Source organism: Leucoraja erinacea, chromosome 2, assembly GCF_028641065.1.
Source record: "Leucoraja erinacea ecotype New England chromosome 2, Leri_hhj_1, whole genome shotgun sequence".
In the NCBI taxonomy this organism is placed as follows: Eukaryota; Metazoa; Chordata; class Chondrichthyes; order Rajiformes; family Rajidae; genus Leucoraja; species Leucoraja erinaceus.
In genome coordinates, this window is record NC_073378.1 from 48114903 (window position 1) to 48142671 (window position 27769).

A 27769-nucleotide genomic window follows, 5' to 3' on the forward strand; every position below is an offset into this window, starting at 1 on the left:
CAAGTAAAAAGAACACAATACACGATAGAGTTTAACATAAACATCCATCACAGTGGAATCATCATTCCTCACTGTGATGAAAGGCGATAAAGTTCAGTCAATCTTCCTCCTTTTGTTCACCCTTGGTCAGGGCCTTGAACCCTCCACAGTCGCCACTACAGAAGGCCCGATGTACAAGCCCTCTCGTCGGGATGATTGAAACTCCGACGTTGGGATAGATCAAAATACACTTCGTGGCTTGTAGTTCCCGAATCGGCCGCATCTTACCAGAGACCGCGGCTTCACAATGTTAAAGACCACGGGCCGCGGTCGGCGCATTTGTTCTGGCGATCCCCGGCAAGGGATCCCAGGCTCCACGAGGATAAGTCCACGCCGTGCCCGCAGCTAGAATCTCCAAAGACCGCTGCAGTCAGCAGGCCCCCTGCGGATGGAGCTCCAACACTGGCGATCCTCAGCAAAGGATCCCAGGCTCCGCGATGGCAAGTCCACACCGCGCCTGCTGCTGAAGCTCTGGGCCGGTTTCCGGTCCGGAGAGGCCGCACCAAACCAGTTATTTGGCCGCGAGTGGAGCGAAGATGCGACAAGGAGAAAAGTTGCATCTCCGTTGAGGTCAGTGACTGAAAACGTTTTACCCGTATTCCCCCCCACCACCCCCACATAAGACATACCAAGAAACATTAAATCATACATTTAGATGTACTAAAAATACCAAAAAAGGTCGAAAGGACAGAAAGGCGATTTGCGAGGCTGCCGCTCGTGGCGCCACTCGATTGTAAGGGTTGTCCAAGTGAAGTTTTGGCCATTCTCTGTCTGGTCCTTTGATCCATCTCTTACAGCTTAAGAAGAGGTCTGCTGTTAGTCCTCTTGAGGCTTCATCTGCAGGATTTTCCTATGTGCCAAAATATCTCCATTGTGATACATCTGTAGCACCCCTTACAAAAGAGATCCTGTTTGCTATAAATGTTTGGAAGCATTTGGTTTCGTTGTTGATGTACTTAAGCACTGTTGTGCTATCAGTCCAGAAGATGGATTTGTCCAGTTAAATCTGTAATTATTTTGCAGCATTGTGTCAATGACAGCTAGGACTGCAGCTGTAAGCGCATTCTGGGAATCGTAATTTGTTTTAATGGTGCCACTCTGGATTTTCCCATTGTAGAAACATAGAAAATAGGTGCAGGAGTAGGCCATTCGGCCCTTCGAGCCATTCAATATGATCATGGCTGATCATCCAACTCAGGTATCCTGTACCTGCCTTCTCTCCATACCCCCTGATCCCTTTAGCCACAAGGGCCACATCTAACTCACTCATAAATATAGCCAATGAACTGGCCTCAACTACCTTCTGTGGCAGAGTTCCAGAGATTCACCACTCTCTGTGTGAAAAATGTTTTTCTCATCTCGGTCCTAAAAGATTTCCTCTTTATCCTTAAACTGTGACCCCTTGTCCTGGACTTCCCCAACATCGGGAACAATCTTCCTGCATCTAGCCTGTCCCACCCCTTAAGAATTTTGTAAGTTTCTATAAGATCCCCCCTCAATCTTCTAAATTCTAGCGAGTATAAACCAAATCTATTCAGCCTTTCTTCATATGAAAGTCCTGACATCCCAGGAATCAGTCTGGTGAACCTTCTCTGTACTCCCTCTATGGCAATAATGTTTTTCCTCAGATTTGGAGACCAAAACTGTATCCAATACTCCAGGTGTGGTCTCACCAATTGCAGTAGAACTGCAGTAGAACCTCCCTGCTCCTATACTCAAATCCTTTTGCGATGAATGCTAACATACCATTCGCTTTCTTCACTGCCTGCTGCACCTGCATGCCTACTTTCAATGACTGGTGTACCATGACACCCAGGTCTCGTTGCATCTCCCCTTTTCCTAATCGGCCACCATTCAGATAATAGTCTACTTTCCTGTTTTTGCCACCAAAGTGGATAACCTCACATTTATCCACATTATACTGCATCTGCCATGCATTTTGCCCACTCACCCAGCCTATTATGAATGCAACGTGCACTTCTTTGTTATCGTCTTCCAGTCTTAGATATGAACAGTACCGTAGCCACTATCGCTGGCGTCTGAAAAGTGGTGCAGCTGTGCATATCTGATTTGACCAAAACTTTAAATTCCGCCATTTTGTTGAAATCTGCTAACCATCCTGTCCATCGCTGAGAGAAGGTTTGCGGTATGTTTTCATCCCATCCAAATATTTTCTTACAGAGCTCCTGCATAATCAGCTTGGCTAGCAGAGTAAATAGTGCTAGAAATCCCAAAGAGTCTTATAGACCCGACCACGGACAAGATGCCCCGTCTTGCATATGGTCGTTCCTGTGCAGCAATTCTGGACTTTAACACATCCGTTTCAACACATCAGTGCAATCCCAGTGCTCTTTCCATTGGCAGATTGTCTTTCTCCAAGTTCAACTCTCTGGTCTCCTTGGTTCTGTTTTCTTGTGGAATGGATGCCAATACAGCATGGCTGTTGCTGATCCACTTTGACAGCATGAATCCTCCCATTTAGCAGAGGGAAGTCAGGTCTCTTGCCATTTAAACAATCATCTACATAGAAATTGTTCTTTACTGTGTTTGTCACCTCTGCTGGAAAGTGAACTTTGGCATCTTCAACAGTCTTCCTTAATGCAAAGTTTGCACAACTTGGTGACGACACAACTCCAAAAAGATGTACCTTCATCCGGTATTCAAAAAGCTGTTGCTGCACATCACCCTCAGGCCACCACAGGAATTGCAGATAGTCAATATGCTTTTCTTGACCTGATGAAACATTGCTTTGATATCAGCCATCAAAGCAACCGGTTCTTGCCTGAATCTGATGAGAACTCCAATGATTGAGTTGGTAGGGTCTGCACCCTGCAGCAGTTAGCAGTTAAGTGATGTTCCTTTGAAGACAGCTCCACAGTCAAAGACCACCCTTAAGGTTCCTTTCCTTGAGTGATACACCCGTGGTGAGGGATGTACCAGAGTTCTCCATCACTTCGATTCAGCTGGTCCACTGGTAAAATTTCAGCATAACTACTGTCAATCATTTCTGTGAGGAAAGATGTATATTCATCATGAAATCTCTTATTCTTGCCAAACTTGCGTTTCAGGCTCTGGATGAGCTGCTCTGCAATGTAACGATCATTTGGCATGCTGACGCTTTCTTGTTTAAAAGGCAAGTCCAGACAATAGTGTCCATCTGTCATCTCTGCTGAGCGATTCATAATATCCAAGAACTTTACCTCTTCTCTGGACATTTCCTCTGTTTCCTTGCTGGTTCTTTCACTGGAGTCATGATTGTATTGCTTGACCAGTAGCTCCTCTAGGTTTACAATGGATATTCGATTGACAGCAGCAGCAGGGCAGCCATTTTCATCCCTGCTGTCGTTGTCTCTTCTCAGGGGACCATAGATGACCCACCTCAGTAGGGTCCTGACAGTGCATGGTCCATCCCCATGGCTGTTGACCAGCTCCCAAGGTTCCAATACCTTTGAAGCATTTGTCCCGATGAGTAGGTCAATGCCAGAGTCTATTTCAGGAATCTTGATATCCTTCAAGTAAGTCCATTGTATCAGGTCTTCCTGTCTGGGAATGCTGAGCTGAGAAACAGGCATGGCCGTACATGTGAACTCGTCAGATAGTTGAATAAAATAGTCTTTGGCCAGACTAGATATTTCCAAACCGGAGATATGATGACTGATCACAGGCTTCACTTGGTTCATGGTATGCAAGAGAATATTGGTCTTTTGTCCTGTAATGTTCAGCCTTCTCATCAAGCATTTGGTGCAAAAGGTAGATGAACTTCCATGACCCAATGTGCCCCCCTTGTGGCTCTTTACCTGCACTGGTACAATGGAGAAGATGCAGGTTTCATCAGCAGCCCCAATATGACCACACATATGAGGTAAAAGAACAGAATTACTCACAATGGGCTTCTCATTCTGTTCTGTATGTTCTGGCTTCTTCCCTTTGTTCTTTTGTTCAATTTCAGGATGATTTTGGTTGCACACATGACAAGTCAAATGACACTTGCAGTTCTTGCTCATGTGTCCTATTTTCAAACATCCAAAGCAGATTCCCTTCTCCTTCAAGAAGTCTATCCTTTCTCTGTGCCCCTTCTTCCTGACCTGTGGACATCACTGTGACCACTTTTATTACGAAACAACCAAGAACCTTGAGAATTAGTGGTAGATACGTTTCTTTTCATTCCATTTGTTGTCAGATATTCTTGCACTGCTGTTTCTACAGGTAAAACAGTTATTGCAAAACTGCTTCCTCCTGGTCTTGACCTTTCTCTTGCTTTAGCAAAAGTAGAGCTTTTGACCGTTGCAATTGGACTAGCATCCTGGGTTTTTCCAAAAAATGTATCTGACAGTTTCTTCACTTGTCTCTCCATGAAGTCTACCAGGTCAGAAATTCTAGCTCGATGTCCATGTTTTTGCTGTAGCTGACATGCCCTATCCCTCTACTTGTCTCTGAGCTCGTAAGGCAGTTTTAGAAGGATGGTCTTCATATTGGAAGCAACATTCAATTCCTCCATATAGGTAAGATGTTCCATTGCATTGCAACAACCTCTAAGGAACAGCGAGAACGCTTGCATTGCTTTCACATCCTCCGATCTGATCTGATCACTGACCAGGCAAATGCCTTGACCATATATGCAGTGGCAATCTTAAACCCCCTTTTCACGGTGCGACTTGACGCAAGAGGTAACCAGAGTTTGACATCGTGGGAACCTCGTGCGGTAACAATACGGCATTCGTGGACCACCGTGGCGCTAACGGCAGGTAATCGTGTACCTTGGGTACTCGGGAGAAAATTCAAACATGTTTGAATTTGTCCAAGAGTGTCTTGTGCACTTGGAGACAGCAACATTTTCATGAACGAAGTGCTCCTCCATATAGGTAAGATGGATTCCATTGCATTGCAACAACCTGTGTGTGTGTGTGTGTGCGTGTCCTAAGGAACAGCGGTGTCACGGTAGAGAACGCTTGCATTGCTTTCACATCCTCCGATCTGATCTGATCACTGACCAGGCAAATGCCTTGACCATATATGCAGTGGCAATCTTATGGTCATTACAAAAATGTTCTTTAAGCAGATCTTTTGTTCTTTGATAGCCCTAGGCTGGTGGCAAATGTAGGCAGCTGCGGCCTAGGTCTTTTGGATGCCCTCTTGTGTATTGCTTTAGAAAATGCAAGCAATCACTGTCATCATTAGTTTTTCTATCCACTCCTCTCTTAAAGGCCGTGATGAAAGCTTCATAATGCAAAGGATCACTATCATAAACAGGAATGTCTCTTGTTGATAAAGTAGGAGAGAGTTTTTGTTGAGCCAAAAGAGCAGTGATGTCATTTTGCTTCTGAATTAGGTTACAGATATCACCTTGGTTTCCATCATTCAGTACAGGGGTAGTGCAAACATGCCCCTGCACACACTTTTGCATACGAGTCTGTACATTTTGCCTTTGAAAAGAGTATTGAGTTAGATAGGTCATATCATGAGCTCTAACAGATGGTCCATGGTGTTTTGGTCTGACAACCTGTTGCTGGGAGGAAGATTCAGTTCCCATCAACACATTCTGTCTTTGGTGCATTGGATCAGGCAAATATTCATCTGCATGTGGATCTAATTTAGCCGATGTTTCCTCTTGAGCAGTTCCTTTCCTCAAATAAGAGTTCATCCCATCAGATAATCTGGACCTGCTTATTTATCCCTTGGCCTCAAATACATTGATCTTTGCATTGGTTGCTGCCAGCTTTGTCTCTAGTTCCAGCTGTTCCTTGTCTCTTTTCAATTGTTCTTTCTCTCTTTCCAATTGTTCTTCTTGTGCCTCAAGCTCATGCCTGTTGTTCAGGGCGGCAACCCGTTCCAAGAGAGCAGCCCTTTCTGCCCAAGCTTTAATGTGAGTAGAGGATGTTGAAGATACACATGACGAAGAACTAGAATTGTGGCTTAATTTAAGTTTTGAGACATTTGAAACATTGTCATCAGGTCCAATGTCATCTGAGTTTATAACATTCTGTTGTATGGCACTTCCAGCTATGGAGTGTGTAGTTTGCTGTCCAAAATCAGATAACCACACCTTTACATCTTGTATTAAACCATTAAAAGCTTCCATTCTTTGTTGAAACCACTGATTTTGCCTTTCAAGCTAATTTTCAGGCAGTGGTAACTTCACCAATGACTCGTGGTTTTCTCTGACTTCATCACGTAACTTGATTATTTGAACCAGGTTAGATTGTATTTCATTTGCATTTTCATTTGATTTCATGAGCTCTTTCAGCATTTCAATTAACTTGTTAGCTTGTTTACATATCAAGCTTCTTGTCTTCTGTCACCTCTCAATGAACAATTCCAAGCCTTTGACAGTGTATTTAATAACCCTTCTTTCCTTTTCGGAATCCTTTCCAACATCGCCATCTTGTGACTGAGCATCAGATCTGACCACAGACATACTTGTTCACTATCTCTTTAAGACTCGTTGACGTGAAAGCCATGTGCCAACGGCACAATATTTAAAACAGCTGATATCGTTGTGATTCTCAAGGTCACTTCTCAATTATAGTAGCCGTTTTCCAGTATTTCTTCTCCAATAAATCTTAATGCTGTATGTACCCACACTCCATGTAGGTTGCCTTTCACGGTTTCCAATCTCCGTCAGTCAGATTAGCGCAGATAGCGACCTTGTCCAGTTGATTAGAAATGGCAGCGCAGATTTGTGAACTAAAACAATTCCTGTTCCGTTTGAATGATTCACAAGCTCCAGTTTCACTCATAGAGCCAATTTTCACTTAAATGTAATGGCAAATTTCCGACCTTTCCACTACCTCTTTTCCCGTTGTCATTACTACGCAAGTAAGTAGGAGTGATCTTACGCAGACCTAATAGAACAGATCTTCCAGTTGTTATTTCCAGTTTGGTTGTTTATTGAAGTAGTTGTACAAACAAAGAGATGAACGTTCCAGGCTTTCTTTATTCTGCATGCAAGTTGTAGCTGGCTGCTCTGTCCCTGGTCTGGTGAGAACTGTATGCGCTCCCTCCCCGTGCCTGCCACTTCCTGTCCCCTATACTCATATAAACACCATCCTGTGCAAGGTTAATTCCCGGGATGGCGGGACTGTCATTTGCTGAGAGAATGGAGCGGCTGGGCTTGTACACTCTGGAGTTTAGAAGGATAAGAGGGGATCTCATTGAAACATATAAGATTGTTAAGGGTTTGGACACGCTAGAGTCAGGAAACATGGTCCCGATGTTGGGCGAGTCCAAAACTAGGGGCCAAAGTTTAAGAATAAGGAGTAAGACATTTAGAACGGAGACTAGGAAACACTTTTTCTCACAGAGAGTGGCGAGTCTGTGGAATTTTCTGCCTCAGAGGGCGGTGGAGGCAGGTTCTCTGGATGCTTTCAAGAGAGAGCTAGATAGGGCTCTTAAAAATAGCAGTCAGGGGATATGGGGAGAAAGCATGAACGGGGTACTAATTGGGGATGATCAGCCATGATCACATTAAATGACGGTGCTGGCTCGAAGGGCCGAATGGCCTACTCCTGCACCTATTGTCTATTGACCACCCCCAAGTGTCCAAAATAATACTGCAAGATATATCTAGACAAAATAATATAATATGCCAACAGTAACTATCCTAAACATAAAAAGCTCCTACACACAATAAAAATTGAAGATTGATTTTTTTGGGGGGGGGGGGGGGGGGGGGGGGGGGGGAATGTACACAATTTGCAGTCATTATAAACATGTTCACGAGAATCATGCTGCTCAATAACGCCAAGAAATAAACACACAACATACACACAAGTGCATTATTCTGATTGACTGGAAAACCAAATGGAAATCCTTTAAATATAATTATCAGTTGTGAATTTGTGTTGGCAATTTTTGTCATGGTGTATGCTGTTGTATCATCATCTAATGTAAAGTAAATGAATAATGAAAGTAGGTGACAGGGTGAGGAGCTGTAAAATTTGCCAGATCAAGCCATAAACATTTTACTTTAGTTGTAATCAGATTCTCAATTTAAAAATATTAAAAGAAAGAAAAAGCTTGTGGTTTGCTTCTGAATAAAATTCTCAAATGAATATTGTATAGTACTGGATTCCTAAATCTAAAATGTCATCTGTAAATATTCCAATGCGTCTCAGATCTTCCACCAATTGTACGGAAAAAGAAAATTAGAGTTCACAATTTGATCCTTATTCAAAGATCTGTGCTGATAATCCAAGTGTAAGAGTGTTTGCCGAGAGAAGCCATGTTTTTCTAGTTAAACATACATGATAAAACAACCTGCCACTTTGTATAAACCAGCCATAGAACAGCACTCAAGCGTTAGAAATGACGCTTCAAAAGACACTTTGTGATCCATCAAGCATGATATTCTCTTAGTATAGATTTATAAAATCATCTAAATCTCATTCAGGTCAAAAGATGCTGGAGCTTCCTCTATATTGTTTGTCTTGAGAAAATGTACAGTACAAATTATTTATTTAGTTTAGTTCAGTCTAGAGATACAGCATGGAAACAGGCCCTTCGACCGATCGAGTCCACACTGACGATCGATCACCCATTTGCATGAGTTCTGTTATCCCACTTTCTCATCCTACTCCCTACTCAAGATGGGCCATTTTTACAGCGACCAGTTAATCGAGAAACCTTCACATCTCTGGGATGTGGGAGGAAACCGGAGCATTCAGAGGAAACCCACACCATCACAGGGAGAACATGCAAACTGCACTCAGATAGCACCCGAGGTCAGGATCAAACCCGGGTCTCAGGCGTTGTGAGGCAGCAGCTCTACTAGCTGCTCCACCCACTTTTAGTACGGGTTTAAAGCAATTTAAATCAATTTCCTGATGATTTCCCAATCTTTCAACTGAACGTTAGCTAGTCCTACCCATAAAGGCCACAGCCCCATATCAAACCAGTCATCGTGGCAAGTTTTCAATACTCACACCCATCAGTGAAGATTATTAAAATTAATCTTGTTTTGATGATAAAATCAATTTACAACTCCATTAATACAATTGCACTGGGATTGATATATATGTTATTTAGGAATCTATTTTGATGCAAAATTCTTAAAAATTATGTGATGTGAAGCTACCCTTATTGGGATTTGTGGATGAATTCATGTTCTGCAATTTTCAAAATTGGGTTTGACCACAATTAAATTTGGGAATGTATAATTTTGAAAACAATTTTCAACTCAATTGGCATAACTTCTTAAATGGATATCCCTTCCCATGTGCACTCATATTTAATGTTGGTTTTGGCAGATCATAATTATATTAAATTGTTCTGTATTCAAACTGTTCTTTTTCTATGTATACCAAAAACATTTATCATAATGATCATAAAAATTTCTTATGTAGATTACCTGTAAGACAGAACCAAACCCGACAATGATTTTTAAGTACACTTAAATTTAAATGCATATCATTTAAACAGGAATCAAACTTTTTATTGCCATGCATGTGGCTAGAACATGTGGTCTTGTGATTTTAATCGGGTGGAATTCATTTAACAACATGCAGTAAATACTTCAAATAAAAAACAGCTGCTTACTTGTCAAAGACTCAAAATAAATAGGATAATTACGTTATCTATCCTTATACCTACTTTGAACAAGTAAAAGTAAACTTGTTTTGTGTCTGCATCTTCTTCTTTGTGGACACAGGTAAATAAGTATTCCACATCCAGTACTATTCCAAGAAGCCTATTCATTTCTTCTTCCGATACATTTTCCAAGTGGGAAACATGATCAGCTGAAAAAAGTTAAAAACATTGCTTTTGATTTCAGCTTAAACAGAATAAATTAAAAGTTAAAATACTGGTTGTGCAAATCCCCATACCTTCTTGAAAATCACTACTCAATTCAAGAAAATTATGCAAACCAAGTTAAATATTCTTTAAAATGTTTTTTTTTAGTATAAATTGCATATTCACAGAGGATTAGTTTTGTCTTTGTGTGGGACCGTTTTGTTCTTAGTGAGACCATTCAGATTCTCAAGTGTTGATGATACAAACTTTTCTTGACTGACATTTATTTACATGATGACTCCTAATCCGTGACCATCCAGGCCACACATTGTGAATGGATATTTTGCAAAAAACTTTAGAATCTTCAAATTTCCTGCCAAAGTAAATTATTTTCTGCAAATCAAACATGGAAATAAAAATGTACAATCAAGCCCCAAAATATTTAGGGAGGAACTACAGATACTGGTTTAAACCGAAGATAGACATAAAATGCTGGAGTAAAGGGTCTGTCCCACTTGGGAGACCTCCACCGGGAGTTCTGGCGAGTTTGCTCGCGACCCATAGTCGCGGCAAGGTTGCCACGAGGTTGTACGAGGTCTTCGTCACTCTCCTTCATGCTCGAGAGTGGTCTCCGCATAGTCGAGGCTTCAGCTAGATCGCGGCGTATTTTTCAAGATGTTAAAAATTGACCGTGACTTAAAATAGGTCGCCACGGGAAAAATCGATACTTTTTTAGTCGTAGGTCTAGTCAAAGTCGGTCGTGATGCTAGTCGTAAGTACTCGAAGGCGGTCGAAGGTAATAGCTCAGGGGTGAAATAAAGGTCAGTAGGAAAAAAAGGTAATTTAAACAGCAACACGTGACCTCTGTCACTCCAGGGCATGTTCATTCATAGCTGGAGAGTTTTTTGGAGAGGAGACGTGTGTTTTAGAGATGGCACCAAAAGGGCAGCAGCGCAAGGGAAGGGCACAACCCTAAAAAAAACCTGCCATGCAGGTGTTGCCCACCCAGGAGGTGATGCCACAGGAGGTGATAGAGCAGGAGGAGGTAGTCCTACATGAGAGACCCTGGAGGAGGAGACCAGTGTTAGTATATGTCCCCACCACCATCCCATTCTTCACTGCCTCATTTGAAGGCAGCAAAGCAGCCCTTTCTCCTGTGTCTGACACAGCATCAGTGGCAGATGCCCCATTGGTGGTGAGGGAGGGCTGGAGGAAGGTTATGCCCTACACCTTCACCAGGCAGCAGGAGGGGGACCTTGAGGAATGGTTCCAGCAGAATGCCATCCTGTACGATAAAGAAAATGAGGGGCACAGGGACAGACGCAAGAATGGCATGTTTGTCAACCACTGCCCCACATGTGTGCTTAAAGTTCCATCTTTTGTCAAAGCCCAGCGTCACTCTCTTGCAGTCATCTGGTGTACTGGGACAGTCCATCACATCCTCTCCATTCACCCATTGAGAACTCTTCTTGTACTTCCCCTTCACCCTTGCTCTTCCCCTTCCGCCTTTCTTAAAAGGCTGCTGAAGCAATAGGGCTACTGCAAACAGCAGTAGTTGTATTTTTACTAACATCCTCCAAACTAGTTCCTTCCTTGCCTGGGAGGCATCTTTTAGTGAGAAAAAAAATGCAGACATGACATCATTTTATCGTGATCATTTGAGCTGTAGACACTGGTCACTGGCCGTTGTTGGTTTTCGGTGTGGTCGTCTGAGATCGAAGGGCGTCGTGCTCATTCACGGACCAATTTGCCAGAGACCATCCTCGAGTAAAACGTACATGGTCGAAGCCAGTCTTCAACACAGTCGAAGGAGGTCTTCTTCATAGTCAAGGGAGGTCTTCAACATATACATAGGAGGTCGTACACATAGTCGAGGAAGGTCGTAGGTCACCGCGACATTGTTTTTTTATTTTTTGGCGCTTAAGGTCGCCAGAACTGGTGGTGGAGGTCTCCCAAGTGGGACAGGCGAAGAAGGCTCTCAACCCAAAATGTCACCCATTCCTTCTATCCAGAGATGCTGTCTGACCCGCTGAGTTACTCCAGCATTTTGTGTGTAACTCTAGAAATATTTAGTTGTCCCATCTGCAAAATTACCAAGAGGACAAGAGAGAGATAGCAGTCAAAATAGGCCATAAACACTTTGGTAACATTTAGGTTCAAAACATGAACTCCATTCCCTACCACCCTGATTCTGCCTGCCAGAGTAGTCCCATGAAGTGTGCCGCTGGATATCAAGCTTAGTGATAATGGAGTAAGAATCAACTGACTTTAATGTGGTCCCAGCATGTGGGAACATAGTTACTGTTTCAAAACAGGGCACGGAAAAAGTTTCAAGAATAATAATCAGGAAATTACTTGTGGTAAACTGATTTATTGGACCATGGTTCAACAGGGGGCTAAAGATCAACGATTACCCACTGCCAAATGATACCAGGAACTGTCTTGCAAGATAGGAATGGTTCAAGGACAGATTAAATGGTAGTCAGCTAGTTGCAGGCATACTGCAGTGTTGGTCATTGGGATAGCAATTTAGTTTCTTTTCTTTTTACACTTCTCAGCTAGTGATGCCCAGTTTAGAGATTCTGTCTAATTCCACAGTAAGCAAAACATCTAAAAATGCAGATTTTTTTGCAAATAAAGGCTAGGCAAGATGATTTTACGCCGTCAACATTTGAATTGCTGGAGAGTTTTAATGTTATGCAAGCTAGAACTAAACCATTTCACATTGAATGACAAAAAATAATGTCCTTTAAAGTTAAAAGTGAAACTAAGTTTTAGGGGATATTTAATTTGGCTAAATTCTAGACCAGTTTTGTTTGAAATCCTATCCCACTATCATTTTCCATGTAAACCTGCTGTTTTATTAACCAACTAGTGAACATGTGATAGTCTGATTCATCAATTCTCTAAAGAAGGTTTCAGTGGTGCTTTGTTTATTATCTGTGGATTGAAGGTCGAATAGATAATGTTAACTACAATATCACTTTTCTCTTTCCCATGCCCCAATGAACCGTTATGTTACCATATGAACAGCACAATAAGAATAGGGTGATTTCACGAAAGGTCACTGGATCATAGATCCTCACCCACGTGACCGCAAAATTTAACTGGGGTGCAAACGTCACTTCCAGTACATGTTATTGATGCTAGAAACACAAACTTTCAAACCTGTTAAAAACCGCGAAAACGGCCCGTTTTTCAGCTGTAAATAGCTGTGCCAGTCGGGGTGACCGCGAGACACAGCTATCTTACTTTAGAGTCCAGAAGATAAAGAAAAACGAAGGTAAAGACAAGAGACCGCTGAAGGGAAAATAACAGTGGAAGTTGTTGGCCGTGCAGATATAAAGATCGAAAATATCGGGATTTTATCGCGTTTGCTCACTGCATTTCATCAAAACATCAATAATGCCTTAGCTTTGATGAAATGCAGTGAGCAAACGCGATAATTCCCAATATTTTCGATCTTTATATTAGGTATGTTGCAAAGCCTACCGGAAGCTTCGCTGAAAATCTGTCCCAGCCCGTGTGCGCGATTTTGGCGCCGTTTAGAGGGGGCGGGTTTAAAACGCGATTTTCCCTAGGCTGTTCCAATCGAGGATGTTCAGCCTAGTTAATTATTAACGGAAAAATCGCTGGAATATTCCGTCGCCTTAGCTATTATTAGTTTTAAAGGTTTTATATAATTGTTGTAGTAGTTTAAAAATTAACCTCTAAACCCGCGACCATCGGCAACCGGCAGGGTCTCATACAGCAGACAACAGAAGGTAGGCCGTTTATTTTTACATTAAAAAGGGTTTCTTAAGATCCCTTTATACAAAGTTTAAAGTTGCGAGTAGCTCATTTTGGGCCCATTATATCCCGCAGTATTTTTCTGGGCATTTGAGGGCACAAATCTAGCGCAATGTGAACGTTCTAAACCAGCGCGTTCACAGGAACCCACTAGAAAGCTGATTTAAATTGACTTTAATTTACAGCAATTGAACACTAAATTCCTTCCATTTGGCCTATAAATTAATGTAAATGAGATTTAAAAATCATGTTTTATTGTGAATTATTTGTGAATATTATTTGGACACTTAGGCTATTTAAAAATGTTAATCATTTATTAAGAAATAAATAGATGTTTAGATCTAGTAATTGAAGTTTGAAATTAGCTCCAATTGGGTAACTAACTAATTATATGCTTTAATTTCAGGTCATCCAAGTAAGATTGATTTATATTTGTTTCAGAATGCTTCAATCTATGATAACTGAAAATTTCATTCAGTTCTCTTAATTTTTAAGAAAGTTATGGGCTTTTGACTGTCCACGATCACAGCTTTTTTGTTGTGTCCATAGAAAATCAATAGGGAACAAGATGCTAATTTCCGAGTATGAAAATGGCCATAACTTTTTAAATACGTGAGATTTGAAAGTGAATTAGGTGTCAAATTAAACTTCTTTTTATGCTTTATCTGATGGGATAAATTGCAGACTTGATTTTTAAAATCTCAAAATGTTGTAACATTGCTATTTATATCTGCACGGCCAACAACTTCCGCTGTTATTTTCCCTTCAGCGCTCTCTTGTCTTTACCTTTGTTTTTCTTTATCTTCTGGACTCTAAAGTAAGATAGTTGTGTCTCGCGGTCACACCGACTGGCACAGTTATTTACAGCTCAAAAACGGGCCGTTTTCACGGTTTTTAACAGGTTTGAAAGTTCGCGTTTCTAGCATCAATAACATGTACTGGAAGTGACGTTTGTACCCCAGTTAAATTTTGCGGTCACGTGGGTGAGGATCTATGATCTAGTGACCTTTCGTGAAATCACCCTATAGAGAAAACAGCGAAATTCATTGAAATATCAGAAGAAGCTAACAATGTAATGACAGTGATGTAATGCTGAGGCTTTATAAGGCACTGGTCACAAATGAAATGACGAGGTAGTTAGAAAGAGCGGGAGGTGGGGAGGGGAAGGGGGAAAATGCAGAAATCAGGGAAGGCGACATGATAGGATTTACAAATATTTCAAACTCTAGTTTGAACAGGACCAATGCATTTATACTTTGTACTTCCCCAGCAACTATTTCTGCTATTATTATTACTGGTGGCTCAAGGCAATCTGTTACTGGAACTCACATACCAGATATAATTTGACATTAAAAGCTTACAGCAATTATTGTAAGGAAAGAACATTGAGCAGCAAGGGCAGTTGTGGTGTTCATTCAGTGCCAGAGACTGCCATTGGTAATATGAAGTGTTTGAATCAAGTGAGTGCAGCCATCATGGCCACTTTACAAATCATTTGTTGTGTTCTGTCAAGAAATGTCCAATGACAAATTTACAGTAGCATAGAAACAGAAGATATGAAAAAGATAATTTGGTAATGCAGAAATAAACTCAGTTTGCTATTCAAATTGCTGGGGTAACTCAGGGCATGAGGCAGCATATCTGGAGGGAATGCACAGGGGACGTTTTGGGTCAGGGTACTTTTTCAGACTCCCCTGGTTAGGCCTGTATTAAGGGGATGGCTGGAAACAGAGCTGGAAGACACGAGGCTGTAATAGCGAGTCTGGGTCAGAAAATGGTCAAAAGTTCAAGTTACATTTATTGTCACGTGCACCAATTGGTACAGTGAGATTTGAGTTACCATACAGCCATACGAATAAAAAGAACACAATACACGATAGGATTTAACATAAGCATCCCCACACAGCAGGATCAACGTTTCCCACTGTGAGGAAAGGCAATAAAGTTCAGTCATCTTCCTCTTGTAGGAGTGCAGTAGTAATCACAGATGAGGAGCGATGAGAGGGACTTACAGAACCCCCATCAGAGAAAAAATGGCATACTTTGAGGAGCAGTAACATGGACACAGAGAACTTCAATCTTGAGTAAACCAGTATGCTGGTGTAACTCAGCGGGTCAGGCAGCATGTCTGGGGGGGACGAACAGGCGATACTTTGTGTTGGGACCCCTCTTCAGATGTGGAATGATAACCGTTTCCCTCCCAGCCAGGTACTCAATGGCTATCTGCTGTGTTTATCTTAGTATCTGCTGTATTTATGATATGATATTTATAATATGATATTTCACTACCTTCTTTTGTTATTTTACATTGCTACCCCAAAATAAACACCCATACAACATTTACAGAACCAATTTAGTGGGGACACCAATATCCTTGTTGATCCTTTCATGTAGCAAACCATCTGTTCAAGCACGGTTAGACATTTTATACAGAAAAAAATCCAATTTAGGGTCAAATATAAAATTCAGAATGGTGAGAAGAACAAAGAGAATTTGTTAAATTGATGATCAGGTCTTGATGATGATAATGTACCCAGACAAAAGAATGAACAGATGAAACTTCAATATCCTTGTTGATCCTTTGCCTCGGGACATTATAATGAAAACCATCTGTTCTCAAGCACGGTTTCTGAACCAAATTACATCCTTTTTCTGTTTCAGGTGAGCGTGTAATTTATACAACTTTGGTCAACTATCAAGATTTCTCTCAATCAAAATGCAAAAGTGTTGGAGGAACTCACACAAAAGCAAAAAATGGCCAGGCCTGTGTTGGCACTCAGCAAAGATCGCTTATCCATTCCCTCCAGATCTGCTGGGTCCGCTAAGAAGAAAACTGTAGATCAGAAGCATCTTTGTGTTAAATTGATGATTTTAAAGTGGGGTCTTGATGATGATAATGTACCTTGGCAGACAAAAGACATATGCCAGACAAACGAAAACAAAATGTGCCACCATCTTCAAACATTTCTGGGTATGTTAATGCCCTCGGGCACATTATACCAACCCTTAAATTTAACAGTCCCTTAATGCAGGCGGCTAATTTAGTGCTTTTATAGCAGTGGGGTTTTTTTAGTTTCTTCTTGTAGATTTCCACTGCCTGACAACAGTGGCTTTGTCTGAACCAGCGGGAACTAAAGTTAAAGGGCAGCCTTTTTCTGTTTCAGGTCTCCCACTCCCAGTCTTTAAAGTAATTGTATGCTCTTCCCTGACAACTTTGGTAAGCCCTCTGGGGGCAGCGCTTTCCTCTGAGCCGCTGTGCTGTTCTCTATCACAGACGCCCCCTGATTGCCCTCTGCTTTTTCAGCAGCGCAGTGGTGTTCACTTTTCCTCCTCAATATGGATTCCCACTCCGCCACCCTCTCTACACAGTCCCCTCTGATTTGGTACCATCCGTTTTGTTCTTCCTGAAAATTACACCTTTGTCTTTAAGTGTTGAGGAGGAACTCAGCAGGTCACAGGTAGGCGTACTCGTCCCCCCGGAGATGAGTCCCACCACCGTAGTGTCATCCGCAAATTTGACAATGGTGGAGTCATGGTGTAATGGCCAGGGGGCTCAGTACGCAGCCCTGTGGAGAGCCGGTACTGAGGCTGAGGGCCGTGTTGGGACCCTCTGACTCTCTGGCTGCGACTACAGAGTCCACGCAGGTGGAGAGTGTGGATCCATTCCACAAAGACAGATGCTGCTGGTGAGACAGTGCAGCGTGTGGCTACAGCTCTGTAGCTTTGCCTCCAAAAACTGCACTTCGGGGCAGAAGTATTTGATATGATTTTTCAAGATTCAGCATCTGCGACTGGCCGGTAGTCCCTGGAGATGTCTTTTTTTGGGCAAGACTATGGTGGAGGACTCACTTTGGACTGGGCAACTTTTTGTAAAGTCCAGGGGTCTTTTGACTGAGAGCCGTTTCTAGCCTTCCTTGGATTGATGGCCCGCAGCGTGCGCCTCACCTCATGCTCCTCTATCTGATGAGTGCTTTCAGCAATTTGCACTTCTGTTTCAGATTTTCAGCAACTGCAGTATTTTGTTCCAAGTGTACTGAATGTACATATAATTTAGAGAACTTGTTCATGGCATTAATAATTTTGGATGTCATAATACAGTCTCCACTGCAATAGAGAAACTAAATGCAGATTTGGTGATTGTTCTGTAGAGAACCACAGTTTAGTTCATAGGAGCGATTCAAAGCTCCCTGTTACCTTCTACTTTAATTCTCCATTCAATTCTAACTCTGATCTACCTGTCTACAGCCCTCTGCACTGCTATTATAATGCCCAATGTAAGCTTGAGAATCAGCATCTCATCTTCTATGTGGCACTAAAGCAAAGCCGAAGAGACAGACGTCAGGCAGAGCCGTGGTAGTAGGGGACTCCATAGCGAGAGGTACAGACAGGAGTTTCTGCGGCAACAGGCGGGATTCAAGGATGGTGTGTTACCTCTGTTGCCAGGATCCAGGACGTCATAGACCGATTGCAGGGCATCCTCAAGGGTGAAGGTAAGCAGCCGGAAGTGGTAGTTCATATCGGCATAAATTACGCCGGGAAGAAGAGGAAAGAGATTCTGCAGCGTGACTTTAGAGACCTTGGAAGAAGGCTGAAAAGCAGGACCTCCAGGGCGGTTATTTCCGGTTTGCTTCCAGTTCCTCGTGCTAGTGAACAGGGAGATAGGGGATCTGAATGTGTGTCTGAGGAGCTGGTGCAGGGGGCAGGGATTTAGATTCTTAGACCACCGGAATCTGTTTTGGGGTAATGGTGATTTATACAAAAGGGACGGGTTGCACCTTAACAGGCATTCTGGCAGGCAGGTTTTCCACTGCTACACGGGTAGGTTTAAACTAAATAATGGGGGGGGGGGGGGGGGAGACAAATTGGAAATACAAGGTTGAAGTTAAAGGGAAAGAGAGTATAGGAAAAATTAAGAAAGACACCAGAATTAACGGGGCAGAAAGCTCACGAAGGGATAGGAGAGTATGGCCAAGTGAAATAGGAATCAATGTGAAAAGGGAGGTGAATAATGGATTAAAAATATTATATATGAATGCACGAAGTATAAGAAGTAAAGTGGATGAGTTTGAGGCTCAGTTAGAGATTGGTAGATATGACATTGTGGGGATTAAAGAGACTTGCTGCAGGAGGATCGGGACTGGGAACTGATTATTCAGGGTTATATGTCCTATAGAACCAACTTAGTATTCCAAACATACTAAATCTTATAGAAGAATTTGGCTCCTTTTCAGGGTATAGAATAAACTGGAACAAAAGTGAAATTATGTCGATAAAACCTCAAGACCCGTTTTCTAAAATTTTCCTTTAGAATTGCTATGGAAAAATTTAAATATCTTGGAGTTTACGTGACTAGAAAATACTCTTCTTTATTTCAAGCAGATTTTCCACCATTAATCAACAAATTAAATGCCCTTATTCAATTTTGGAAAACACTTTCGATCTCCCTTATAGGTGGAATAAATGCCATAAAGATGATCTTCCTTCCACAAATCCCGTACCTATTTCAATCAATACCGATTTTTCTCCCTAAATTTAAAAAAAAACTAATTTCTGAGATTACAAACTTTATCTGCGATTACAAAACTCACAGAATTCATAAACGACATTTATGTAAACCTAAAGAAATCGGCGGACTGGCTTTCCCTCATTTTTTTTACTGGGCAACAAACATTAAAAATTTAATCTATTGGATGGACGATACATGCCAACAAGTAAACTGGCTAAAAATGGAGAGAGAAAATTGTTTGCCTTTTAACATAGGCACGATTCTTCTCTCTCGAATAAATCTGAAGAAATCAGCGTATGAGCAAAAATCCGATAATCCATTGCACCTTACAAATCTGGAAACAGGTGAAATCAACCCTTAAATTGAGATATTTATCTCTCCTGTTATCAATCGCCAATAATCCCTCGTTTAAACCTACTTTAGACAAGGTGTTTATACAATGGGAAAGCTTAGGAATTAAAAAGCTGGAAGACTTTTATGAGATGGGGACCCTCCTCTCATTTCAAGAATTGCAGTCGAAATATCATCTGAAAGGTAGCCAATACTTTAGATATCTTCAAATACGAGACTATGTGAAATCACACACCCAAGATTGTCAATATATGGTTCCAGACATATTAGACAAATGCATGATTAGAAAGTCGGATTCAAATAAGTTAATATCGTACCTTTATAATACCCTTTTAAATTTACAAACTCCATTGTCGGAAATAATTAGGCGAGCTTGGGAAGATGAACGTGGCCTAACAATTTTAAAAGATAGTTGGGAGGAAAGCCTTCTATATATACACAACTGTTCTCTCAATGTTAGGCACTCGCTAATACAATTTAAAATACTGCATAGACTTTATTACTCAAAGTCTAAATTGAATAAGATCTTCCCAAATGTCTCCCCTATTTGTGATGAATGTCTACTCCAAGATGCAACCATAACCCATTCCTTTGCTTCCTGTACAAAATTACACAACTTCTGGAGGGGAATTTTTTATATTTTTTCTAAAATACTTAAAATAAAATTGGACCCCGACATAGAATTGATCACACTAGGTATGTCAGAAGCCTGTTCTGAGCTAACACTATTTCAAAGACGTTTCCTTAACTATGGCCTGATAACTGCGAAAAAACTAATACTTACATTTTGGAAACAGACAACAGTCCCTACAGTGAAGATGTGGATTCAAACATGTCCGAGACACTACATTTGGAAAATATTAGGCTTGTCTTGGCAGAAAAACCAGATCAATTTCTCAAGACATGGACACCCTTTACCGAATTCTTACAAGAATAGTATGGGGCAACACAAATCTAAATTTAAATCCGATTCTGGGCTGGGTGAGGTGGGCGGTGGGCGACGAGGGGCAGGTATATCTCCACTTTTCTTTTTCTTTTTTTATTAATATCTTTTTTTTTCAGCCACACTATTTTGGATGTTTAGGGGTCTTTTCTTTGTCCTTTTTCGAGCTGTACAATAATTGTATAATCTTAGATGCTGAATGATTTATCTTTGTACAATTGCTTCTAATAAAAAAAAATTAAAAAACATAAATAATTTTTTTTTTTAATTTAAAAAAAAGAAACAACAGACAGGTGGGCAGAGGAGATGTGGTAGCTCTGTTGGTGAGGGATGAAATTCAGTCCCTTGCGAGGGTTCATACGGACTGACGATGTAGTCACTGTGGATAGAATTGAGGAATTGTAAAGGTAAGAAGACACTAATGGGAATGATAAACAGGCCCCGAATAGTAGCCTGTATATAGGGTGCAAATTGCAGCAGGAGTTAAAATTGGCTTGTAACAAAGGTAATGCCACTGTGATTATGGGGGATTTCAATATGCAGGTAGACTGGGAAAATCAGGTTGGTTCTGGACCCAAAAAAAGGGAGTTTGTAGAGTGCCTCCGAGATAGATTCAGAGCAGCTTGTACTGGAGCCTACCAGAGAGAAGGCAATCCTGGATTTGGGGTTTATCTATGAACCAGATTTATTAAGGGAACTCAAGGCAAAGGAACCGCTAGGAGGTAATGTCCATAATATGATATGTTTCAATCTGTAATTTGAGAGGGAGAAGGTTAAATCAGAAGTGTCAGTGTTGCAGTTGAACAAAGGGGACTATAAAGGCATGAGAGAGGAGCTGGCCAAGGTCGACTGGAAAATGAACCTAGCAGCAATGACGGTGGAGCAGGAATGACGGTGGAACAGCAATGGCAGGAATTTCAGGGCATAATCCAAAAGATACAGGATCATTTCATTCCAAAGTCAGCATGGATTTATGAAGGGGAAATCCTGCTTGACTAATCTTCTGGAATTTTAGACAATAGGTGCAGGAGTAGGCCATTCAAGCCAGCACCACCATTCAATGGCTGATCATCCCCAATCAGTACCCCGTATCCCCTGACTGCTATCTTTAAGAGCCCTATGTAGCTTTTTTGAGGATGGGACTAGTAAAATGGCTGAAGGAGAGCCAGTGGATGTAGTATCTGGAATTTCAGTATGCCTTTGATAAGGTCCCACACAGGAGATTAGTGGCAAAATTAGAGCACATGGTATTGGCAGTAGGGTATTGGCATGGATAAGGAATTGGTCGGCAGACAGGAAATAAAGTGTAGGAATAAATGAGTCCCTGTCAGAATGGCAGGCAGTGGAATGCTGCAAGGCTCGGTGCTGGGGCCGCAGCTATTTCAAGATCAAGATACATTTAATTGTCATTTGGACCCCTTGAGGTCCAAACGAAATGCCGTTTCTGCAGCCATACATTACAAACACATAGACCCAAGACACAACATAATTTACGTAAACATCCATCACATCGCTGTGATGGAAGGCCTAATAAACTTATCTCTCCACTGCACTCTCCCCCCCCCCCCGATGTCAGAGTCAAAGTCAAAGCCCCTGGCTGGCGATGGCGATATATTTACAATATATATTAACGATTTAGATGATGGGATTAAACGTAACACTAGCAAATTTGCAGATGACACGCAAACTGGAGGACCAACACCTCATGTTCCGCTTGGGCAGCTTGCAACCCAACGGGTAAAAATTGAATTGTTCCATTTTAGGTACCCACCTCCTCCTCCCCCTCCCCCCCCAACCACTATATGCCCCTCCTAGATTCCTAACAATTTCTCCCCTCCCCTACCCCTTCCTTCCTGTTGCTTCGCAATTCACAACTCTTCAACCCTACCCCACACCCTCTGCTTTTATCTTTAGCCTTTGTCCAACTATCTGCCTATCAAACCCAGAGACCTGGGTTCAATCCTGGTTATGGGAGATTGTGGGTTTTCTCCGGGGAGCTCCGATTTCCTCCTACACTCCAAAGACGTACTAGGCTTGGTATAATTGTAAATTGTCCCTCGTGTGTGCAGGATAGTGTTAATATATGGGGATCGCTGGGCGGCGCAGACTCAGTGGACTAAAGGGCCTGTTTCCATGTTGTCTCTGTAAACTAAACTAACCATATCCCAGAACTATGCATTTCACACTTTTTTGCAGCCGTTTTCCGTATTCGTACTCTGTAACAGCCCTCATCTCCCAACCATTGCTGCATTGATTCTCTTTCTAACTGCTCCCATAAACCAAAAAGCAGATGGCCTCTACAACTTAACCTCATAGCAACTCTGACCTCATGCTATCAGAGATATTCACTTTTCCCTTTCCATCCCTCCTCTAACTTCTCAACAAGTTAAATTATTTGCTTTAACTTCTAACTTGTTGTCATTTCTCTCTTTCCTGGTCCTGACGAATTCAAATTCAAAACATTAATTTTGTTTCTTTTCCACAGATGCTGCATGACCTATTGGACATTTTCTATTTTTATAAATATCAGATTTGCAGCTTTCTTCATTTTAATTTAATTGGCTTGTTCTTGATTTTCTCCAGTACATTTGGTAACATTAATCACTGCTAACTGAATCTACAAGATAAATATACCAAAATTACTTTCAGCTGGAACTCTATTTTTTCCTGTAAGATGTTCTTTAATTGACTCCTGATTACTTCAGTTTATTAATGGGATGTGAATGCCACTAGCTTTCCCCAGAATGTGTTGCTCTTCTCCAATCGTCCTCAATGCTGATGGCTTGCTGGATTACTTTAAAGGACTGGTACATGTGAATAACAGTGCAGGCTCTGGAGTTATATATCGCGGAGTTATGACGACAACATTATAGTACTTTATTCAACTGTGTCCAAGGTGACTTGTGTAGGGTGGACAATATTGAGAGTAATGACTCGATGGCAATTATGTCACATGAGGTGTATCATGCCATGAACAAGCTGTCCAACAACAAAGCAAGTGGCTTGAATCATATTTCTGCTGAACACCTTAAGCATACGAGTATGAGGATAGCTCCTCTCCTTGCTATTTGTTTTACTGGCTTTATGATTCATGGCTTGTTACCAGACTCAATGTTGTCTGTCCTGTTAGTGCCGGTCATTAAGGACAAAGCTGGTAAAGTAGGCAGCCTAAATAATTACAGGCCCATAGCTTTAGCCAGCATATTGTCAAAAGTTTTAGAAAGAGTTCTGCTGGATAGAATAAATGAGTTTGTTAACTCCACAGATAACCAGTTTGGCTTTAAAGCTAAACATGGCACTGACTTATGCCTATATGCCCTAAAGGAGATTGTAAACAAATATAGAGGCAAAAACTCTTCAATCCTTATGTGCTTTATTGATGCTTCCAAAGCCTTTGACCGTGTTAATCTCAGAAAGCTGTTTGGTAAAATGAGTCAAAGAGGGGTGCCTAAATACATTGTTAGAATTCTGGCCTACTGGTATGCCCACCAGACTATGCAAATAAAATGGGGCAATAGGGTCTCAGCCACATTTGGGGTTAGCAATGGTGTTAGACAAGGGGGAATTTTGTCCCCAGTCCTTTTTAATCTATATATTGATGATCTGTCTAAACAATTGAAAGCCTGTAATACTGGGTGCGTGATTGGTAATATTTTAGTGAACCATATTATGCATGCAGATGATCTTGTGGTCTTTAGTCCATCTAGCGCTGGTCTCCAGCAGCTTCTTACTATATGTTCTGTGTATGGTGTGGAACATGACATTAAATATAATGCTAGTAAGAGTGCTGTTATGATCTGTAGAACCAAAGAGGATAAATGTCTAATATTTCCTGATTTTAAATTGTCTGACAATAATCTTAGTGTCTGTAATAAGGTAAAATATCTAGGGCATATTATTACAGAACAAATGACAGATGATGAGGATATTTATAGGCAACGACGCATGTTCTATGTACAGGCGAATATTCTCTTGCGTAAATTTGGTGCGTGTGCAGATGTGGCGGAGATGTCGCTATTTAGAGCATACTGCACACCACTCTACACTGCGCATCTGTGGTCGAACTATGAAAAGACGAGTTTGCAGAGACTAAAGGTGGCATATAACGATGCCATGAGAACACTGCTAAGGCAACCTAGATGGTGTAGTGCCAGTAATATGTTTGTGGCTGCAGGAGTCAGTACTTTAGAAGCTATCCTAAGAAATCACATGTATAAATTCATTTGCAGGATAAATGACTCTAAAAATGTAATTATTGTGGCCTTGTCAAACATAAGGGTTAGCACTACACGCTACGAATCGCAGCTGTGGAGACACTGGTATCGTTGTCTCGTTGTAGGACATTGATCATTCTTTAAATCTGGATTTTTAACTTATGTATTGTGTTTTTAAAAATATATAATTTATGATGCTTTTATAAGTGATATACTAAGATTTTATATGTACTTTATGATATTTTTTATATGCAATGCATTTTTTTAAAATGTAATGTTGCCCCTTGTCTGGACCTCGAGTCCGTAATAAAGTTATTTATTATTATTATACGCCAAACCGAGTTACAACCACAAATTTCCTTCCCAAAGTTCATTAGTGCATCAGCACACTCGACCAATTAGTGACATTTTGTGTATAATTTAACTAAAGTCAATTTCCTACCCAACATGGTAAGATTTTCACTCATATCTCCAGTCTATTAGAGTAACCATTAATTTGGCCCTTACTTGCAGAGTTTGTTTATATCCTGGTGTTTTAGATGAAGTGTTTTGAATTATCAGCTTCAGTATTAGTTTCCTGAGGAATAACTGAGATCAAAAACATAGGGAAATTCACCCATAATTAATCTATTTTAGGAAACACTTTAAAAAAATCAAATCATTCGAATTTGGAGTACAGAAAATACGCCTAGAAGTCAGCAATACGATACAAAAGTGTCCACAATTATTATGCTTTTTAAAATACACTACATCCATTTAATCTCTCATAGGCTTTCTGCTGCAAATTAGTGTTCTGGCTTGAAGTTATGGTGATTTTTCTAATAATAGTGATAAACTAAAGATTTGTTAAACTGAAATTCCTATATCATTGTAGATAAACTTGTGTGACTTCAGACTGCACGATACATTATTAACCAGAGAGTGTACAAGAGGGAGTACCGTACCTACCTAGTGTATGGCCACAACTCCGGCAAGGTTCTGCAAGACTAACAGCTGTCTGCTGGACGTTTACTCTTGGAGGTGTGGGAGGGGGATTTCGATTCTTCCAGCCATTGCATTTGCAGGATTCTTCAGCCTAGAAAGATTAGCAACATGTGGCATTCAATACCAATACGACTAAACCATGACAATGACAACAAACTAGCGGTTGGTTATTATCCTGCTGGTGATGAAAAATCAGAGGACCTTCAGAATGAAACTGTTCATAATTTTATTTAATTTAACTCACACCAAGGTAGATGACCATAGCATCAGTAGTCCCCTCCCCCCCCCCCCCTCCCCCCCCCCAGCAGCATCAGTAATCCCTCCCCCCCCCTCCTCCCCCTCTCCTCTCCCCCCCCCTCCTCCTCTCCCCTCTTTCCCCTCTTCCCTCCCCGCCCCACCCACCCCCATATTTTGTTTACAGACCACCAAAAAAACAAGCTCCTGTGATCTCTGGTAAAGTGATTACAATTTTGTACACATTTCTTTTATTTTGTTTCTGACCCTGACAAAAAGAGAAGGAAAGTGTGTTCTTCACTCAGTATCTTTTCCAATCTCTGTCACTTCACACCTTGCAATCCAGCACCTGTTACTCATATTTGTGTGTACATTTAATTCATAAAATAAATCAAATGTCTACTCTGAAGTTAATCATCTCAACCTACCTTAAGCGACTTATGTATTGGGGGGGAAAAATAAAGTTCTGAAAGACTTTTGTAAATTAATTACAGGCGTAGCACAAATGTCGCTAGAGGATAAATGTTTTCATCCAATTGACCATATATTTAAAAAAAAACGTAATCATTTCAAAGATCGGTTGTTCCACATTTCTGCGGGAATTGAAATTGCTACTTATTTGGCAAAGTATCAAAAGTCAAACTGAAATAAAAAGTTCCTCACTCACATTATCTACACTACATAACCCATCACAGTATTTCCTGCTGCTTTTGGAGATAATTGCGCGATCATCGTAACATTATGCTCCTAAAATAAAACTGTCATCAGTTTCAGAAAATGACACAGCATGTAACGATCCTTACACTGTTTACAACACATACGCGCCAGACAGAAAAACAAACCCGCCCCCTGTTGGAAAACAATCCGACCTGACACATATTCGGTCAAAACAAAATTAATTCTGACATGTCACTTCATTCGAGAGCTTTTTTAAAAGAAAACAACGAGTTTGTTTGATTGGTGCGGATGCGCGGACCCTGTATTATTTTGCTTCTTCGTGGAGCTAGAGGCTACCTTGCAAGCGGAGTAAACGCCGAGTTTCTCCAGTTTCTTTGTCCGGGGATAGCCGCGGAGCTGCGCCTTCCTCAGCGCGATTCTCTCCCGCTGCTGCTGCTGACTCTGACTCCCCGGGCCGGCGGAGCGGCCGCTGTCCGTCACCGCAGCGCAGACCAGCAGCGGCGCGGACACAGACACGGACACGGGGGCACGGGAGCAGCCAGGGAGACCGACACCGGCGGCACTGCATCCGAGCAGCCGCTGCCCGCTCCAAAACACACCGCCGGGAATCCCTGCTGCAGCCCGCCCGCTCCTGCTCCTGCTCCCCCGCCAACGCCACTCTCCGCCATGGCTCCCAGCCGCTCCGCTTTCCGCTCCGCTCCGTACGTGCACAGCAGTGTTGTGCTCTTTTTTTAAGGAAGTGATCCGCGCTGGAATGGTGACCACAGCCGCGGTGGCAGCTCACTCCTACATTATCCTGAGCTGATAGCACCCCGCCAGGGGCGGTGCAGAGCACAAGCTGTCTGTCACACAGGCGCACATCGGCTCATTTCCTATTTATTTTCGTCCATTTATTATAATTAAAGGAAATATATTTCCCGAACACATAAAAATCTACATAATGACAAGCCAAGTATAGTGAATATCGAGGGATAGTTTGTAATTAATTTTTTATTTTACGTGGTTGCAAGCAGCGATTTCAGGAAGCAGCAGGCCAAACCTAGATCTGTTTACACTGTCGTCCTATGTTTTGCTGCAAATGAACTCAGTTCTTCACTAATTTATCTTTGTTTATCTTACACCAGCTCAAAATTACACCTCTCCATCCCCAGGCGGTTTATGTTCACGTCTTACAAAATAAAAGTATTGCAATTGTACAGTCTGCCATGGCCTTGTCTATTGGAAGTTGAGAATGTGGCAAGTAGGAAAGATGGGGAGGGGGGGGGGGATCAGTAGAACTCAATAAATTCCCACACAGGTTTC

The 27769-nt window shown here is 41.6% G+C and overlaps 1 protein-coding gene across 1 annotated transcript in view; it reads right to left on the bottom strand.

Annotated features, from left to right (window-relative positions):
• The window catches only part of kat2b (K(lysine) acetyltransferase 2B), an 82309-nt gene extending 55060 nt beyond the window's left edge, over window positions 1–27249 (bottom strand). Inside the window, 4 exon segments of the mRNA XM_055656415.1 lie at window positions 9628–9773; window positions 25520–25646; window positions 26804–26977; window positions 26980–27249. Coding sequence (XP_055512390.1) covers window positions 9628–9773; window positions 25520–25646; window positions 26804–26977; window positions 26980–27135 — 603 coding nt within the window. The 5' untranslated portion in view covers window positions 27136–27249.
• Window positions 27250–27769: the final 520 nt, after the last annotated feature.